This window comes from Triticum urartu, chromosome 1 (assembly GCF_003073215.2).
Source record: "Triticum urartu cultivar G1812 chromosome 1, Tu2.1, whole genome shotgun sequence".
Taxonomy (NCBI): domain Eukaryota; kingdom Viridiplantae; phylum Streptophyta; class Magnoliopsida; order Poales; family Poaceae; genus Triticum; species Triticum urartu.
In genome coordinates, this window is record NC_053022.1 from 310,610,885 (window position 1) to 310,616,580 (window position 5,696).

The 5,696-nt window shown below is 42.9% G+C and overlaps 1 protein-coding gene across 1 annotated transcript; it reads right to left on the bottom strand.

Moving 5' to 3' along the window:
- Nucleotides 1-451: 451 nt before the first annotated feature.
- Nucleotides 452-5,419, bottom strand: LOC125509404 (U1 small nuclear ribonucleoprotein 70 kDa-like). Its single transcript, XM_048674374.1, has 10 exons — nucleotides 5,194-5,419; nucleotides 4,972-5,086; nucleotides 4,744-4,823; nucleotides 4,055-4,130; nucleotides 3,905-3,969; nucleotides 3,734-3,796; nucleotides 2,160-2,241; nucleotides 1,917-2,079; nucleotides 1,424-1,492; nucleotides 452-1,337 (listed from the first exon to the last, which is right to left on the bottom strand). Exons 1-10 carry the CDS (start codon nucleotides 5,290-5,292, stop codon nucleotides 704-706), a joined length of 1,446 nt encoding a protein of 481 aa, XP_048530331.1. The 5' UTR covers nucleotides 5,293-5,419; the 3' UTR covers nucleotides 452-703.
- Between the last annotated feature and the right edge of the window lie 277 nt (nucleotides 5,420-5,696).

Here is a 5,696-nt window from a genome sequence, read left to right on the forward strand (position 1 = left end):
GTGCCACCATCCATCAAAATTCCCTAACTGGCTCCAAAGGCTTGAAGTTCAGCAAAACCATAGAGAAATCGGGCTACACTGCTTAGCCTATACAATATCCGATTCAAAAGGAGTTACAGATGCTCTAAGCTCCGTTTGCCATTTCAAGGCCTCTGACTTCTCAGAGGCCTGAGATTATTTACAATGTTTACAGAAGCAAACTGCAAAGACGCAACAACAACAACAACAAAAAAGAACATTTATTTTAGTAAAAGCCCCTAAGCTTTTTTTCAACAGCAAAAACTAAATTCCTCAGATGATCAACAAAATCATTTAAAGGAAACAAGAAACAAAGTAAAAGAAATGAGTAACTTGATCCACAGTCCACTTTATAACCAGCAACCACGCCCATGTTATGCTTGCATCTACAGTAACTGTCGAAACCAACAAAAATGCATAAACTTAAGCCGCATTAGACGAGTAACAAGTTAACATTGATTGGCGATTGGCTTCAAAATTACATAGAACATCACTAACAAGTGAACACAAACCACAAGCATTATCCAGCAAATTATTACAAATAGCATACAACAAACAAACACACCAAAAATAAGTGGGATAAGACTGGAAGTGCCAACAAGAAAAAGGCGAGAGAACCACTGGGAACAGCTGAAATGATGCGAATATTACTGCGTTAACAAAGCCTTACCACAGCTATCAAGTTTTAGTTCCTGTATTCACTCGCTTGGATATGCTGGTAGTCCCCTTCTTCATATGCCTCCCCTTCCTCGGGGACTGCAGGTTCTGCATTTTCAGGTTGCCCCTGATGGTTGGTTGCCATTTTACTGTGTGGATCATCCCGGTAATGCTCATGTCGCTTTGAGCGCTCATGTCCATCTAGGCCATAACCATACTGTTCGTGACTTCTGTGGTGCTCATGCTGGTTATAGCCAAGCTCACCATTACCATAATCAGCATCACTCTCCTGCAAGTGACCACGATCATGTTCATGGCGCGCACGCTTGTAATCTCGGTCCCTGCCAGGGTCCTGTTCGTGACTTGCACGCTCGTAATCTCTCTCACGGTCTCTGCCCCTGCCATGAGAGCGCTCACGTTTCCTGTCTCTATCCTGGTCTCTATCCCGGCCATGATCCTTGTGCCTATCCCTATCACGCCGGTCACGCCCACGGTCTCTCTCCTGGTCCCGTTCTCGGTCCCTATCACGAGTTCTCTCACGATCTCTATGGTGGTGCCTATCTTCCCTTGGATCACGATCACGGGTCCTGTCATGTGAGCGTTCACGAGTTTTCTCGTCACGATCTCTTTCCCGTACCCTATCACGAGATTTCTCACGATCCCTGCAGCAAAAGTATTACGTCACTTTAGCAAATAATATAAGCATCAAGGTAACAGCGAGCAATATATAAGGATATAAAATGCTTACCGATCTGCAGGACGATCATCCCTCCTAGGCTCTTCTGATCTGGGTCGCCCAGCAGCGTTCTGTTGCTCTCTGATAAGTGGTAACCAAAACATATTAGCACAAGATACTAATTACATCATCTAACATACGGACAACATCAATATAATACCCTAAAGCCCCCAAAAACGTTCTGCACCACCAGCTATACACAGAAACAGAACCAAGGTTACTATCATACACATGTTAATACCGCGTTATACCCTGATATATCAACAATAATGCAGTATCAAACATCAGTGTGGATGAACAATGTCAAACTCATTAATAGACCGTTAATACATACTCCCTCCGTCCGGAAATACTTGTCTAAGAAATGGATAAAATGGATGTATCTATAACTAAAATAAGTCTACATACATCCATTACTAGGACAAGTATTTTCGGACGGAGGGAGTATAAAGGTATATCAGACAGTAGAGAGAAATGCAGTAACAAGAAAATTAAGTATTCTTACCTAGCAGAATGCTTCTGGGCAGCATCTTCACCACCAATCCTGCTTGATCCAAGTCCACCACCCAATCTCCTAGGACGCCAATTTGGAACAGTTCTACCACGCTCTACGTCAACAAGCACCCTTTTGTTATCCACTTTTCTCCCATCAGCTTGCTTATAAGCACCTGGTGACAACAAAGCATGAAATGGGTCAGTCATCAAGCCATGCAAGCCTACATTGAGTTTGAATGACCAATGAACTTACTTTTCATGTCCCGAGTGTGTGCATACTCTACGAATGCATATCCTCTAGGTTTATTTGTTACCTTGTCGGTTACGAGCCGTACCTGCAAAGCTCAAAAACAGTAATTAAAGATTTTTTAGAAATAAACCTGCATTCAACTTAAGAAATACTACTGGCTATCAATACATACACTAGTTTGTTTGGCTAAAAACATATTTCATTGTTGCACGACAGGAAGGCACTAGCCTAACTAGCCGTGCTAACCTTGCATATGTAGAGCTTCCGCATAAGGATTGAAATCCAGCACACATGAACATGAAGTCTCGCCGATTCGCACATGTTGGAAAATACATCCCACACCCCCTTACCAGGGAACTTGCTTAATAAAGGGAAAAAATGTACTGCAGAGACTAAATACTATACCAAGTTACCCTCACCGTTGTTGCTTATAATTTGTTCAACCTTTGTGGCGAAGAAAACAAAATAGCCAAAGCAATTACATGAATCAAGGTGATAATAGTGCAGGGTAGGTAAGTATTCCTTACACACATGGAAATGGAGTAGACTCTTCAACTCTAGGAGTTGAGAGATACCATACGCATTATACGTTTGTGTTGTTTCCTCCATGAGAAGCAGAACTTGGCAGCAGCGCTAGTACCATAACAGCTCATGGAAAGTAACTACAAATACTACTCACCAGTGGACCTACCCAATTAGGTCTCAGGGCGTAGAAATCGCCTGCAGATAAGCTGCTCTTTAAGACAAAAGTGATCTACACTTCTGCCATTATAAGAATTCTTCATGCTTTGTCAGCTCCAGTTAATCAATATGGGAGATTTTGTGGGGCAGGAAAGAACCAATCATGAAAGCAACACTACCTTGTGGTGCCATGGCAAAAGCAAATTGTTTGCTCTGTTCCTCACGATTTTTCTCAAGAAATCAAGCATCAAAATTACCTTTGCATGCACATTTCTTTTACCAGAGAAATTTACAGTCTTCAAATGTTCTACCAACAGTGCACAGATTAAATGGCTTGCCAAGGATTCATACAGTATACCAAACTGATTGCTGCCTCGTCTGAACTCTGTTTAATTATCTACCAAGAAATGCATCGATTTCCATATGGACATCTATGGCTTACAGGGAGAAATTGTGTCATGACCCCCAAATTGAAAGATGCCTATCCAATATATTACCCAAAAAAACGTACACGAATACGCAGCAAAGAGAAAATATAATGTCGGCTCGCATTACTAAACTTGCTAAGAACAAGAAAGAGGAAGGAAATAGAACATGGAAAGATAGGTTTTCAACGTTCTTTGGAAAAAGTTTCAAAGAACACATGCTTTGTGTGTCGGAGGTTCTTTCTATCTTGGTATGAAAGGTTCCCAACTTGGTGGAAGCAACAAGAGAACATGCAGAATGACCTCATTCCCAAGTAGCACTTTGTGACAGCAGCTGCCAGGAGGCTATATAAGGCAGCAAAGCAAATTTTCCCCAGATTTCACCCACGATAGTTTAGCAACCAGAATAACTGAAAACCTTACCAATGAGGAATAACATCACCTGTACTGGTATTTACCATGTACACTTACCCTTTTAATAGGCCCATAAGCTTCAAAGTCCCTTTTAACCTTCTGCTCGGATGTCTCGTAGCCCTGCAACAGTTTCATAAATTCAGTGAGAACTAAGTTACAAAAAAAACTTATTGATTGCACTGTTTTCACAGGAACTAAGAAATCTGAATGATGGGGTAAAATACTCACAAGTCGTGCAACAAAGAGTGTTTTGTATGGATCTCCAGTGACATTGGGGTCATTTTGTGGGTCATCTACATAAAATAGTTTAAAAATAACAATGTTAGCAGTACATATATATAACACGAAAAGGGCAGTGTGGCTTCAGAAACAACTTACACTTCTGGAGCTCTTCAGCAACCTTAGCTGCACCTTCCTCAAGCTTAAGTTGACGGATTCTATCCTTCTTTTCAGCCTATTAACACAAAATTTAATACTAAAATAAGAGATAGACTAGCAATAAATAAGTATAAAACTTGAGTAATATTTGAATCTATAGCTCGCTAATTTATATGTACTCATGCAAGAAATTAACTTTGCATTATTTCATTGGATCAATCACAAATGTCCATGCTGTTTAGAAAGCCTTACTATCAAAATTCACATGACAGCATTGACAACTTAATTACTGGGAGTTCACCACTGTAATTTATTTTTTATTTGATTATTTCAGGTGCACTAAAAAGCCCAAGTACCCACCCCACCCTGTAAACTCCTAAACATAATTGCATATCAAGAGGTACTATATGATCATGAGCACACAACTTGGGGGAAGGATACCAGTGCCGCTACAGAATGCCTGCACATAAGAGGTACTATATCTATATGATTACTAACTACTCCCTCCGTTCCGAATTACTTGTCGCAGGTATGGATGTATCTAGATGTATTTTAGTTCTAGATACATCCATTTCTGCGACGAGTAATTTGGAACGGAGGGAGTACACAACTTGGGACAAGGATACCGCCACAGAATGTCCATGCCAGCTGATTCAGCGCAAACTGCAGCAACAAGACCAAAAACATACCCTAGTCTCGCATGTGGGGACAGGCGGAGCATACTCGGGGTCACCAGGCTCTGCGAACCTCGATACAAACTGCGACATCCCTGCAAACCGATCAAAAACAGTCCATCAGCAGGGCCGCTGGCATCAAACACAAACATAGTTGCGCGATGGGGATTTTTTGAATTAAGGGGTTGGCCCCCAATTTCATTACGGAGTACTTAAATTGATAAGATGCACGATGGGAATTACCAGAGTAAGCCGGCAACTTGCGCTTCTCGAGCGGCGGCTTGTGCTCGAGCGGTGGCCGTGGCTCGAACAGCTTCAGCAGGTTCGTCGTCAGCCCCGTCGGATGGCTCTGCCCGATCTGCCACCAAACAGCAACACAGAATCAAATCTCGGATAGAAAGACAGATCGAACGGAGAAGGCGAGAGGCTAGGGTTAGGTCTAGAGGGGGAGCGGCGAAGGCTTACGAGCTTGAGCTGGAGGAGGTTGGCGCGGCTCTGCGCCTTCACGCGGGACTGCACGCCCGCGTCCTGGTTCCGCATCATCGCGTTCCCGTAGTCGCCCATGGCGGCGGCGGCGGATTTGCGAGCTCGGAGGAGATTGTTCGAAGGATTGTGGGGAGAGGGTTTGGTCAGTTTTTAACGGAGCCTGTGGGCGTGGGCCGGTTCCGTCACTGATTCGATGGACCCGTAGTCGTGAGCGGCCTACATGTCAGCTTCTGCTAATTATATTATAAAAGAAAAAGAAGAAAAGCATGTTAGAGCATTTCTAGTAGTACCCCTAAACCCTTAAATCTGTAAAAATAACTGCTTTTTTACAGTTTGGACAGAAAAAAGTGCGTAGACTAGACCCCTTTAACCCTTAGACCCTCAAAATTTTTTAGAGGCCCAACCCAGAAACACATCTCCAACCTGTAGAAGTGGGGGTTTGGGAGGAAAACAGGGGTCAACTTGCAATCCTAGCAACGACG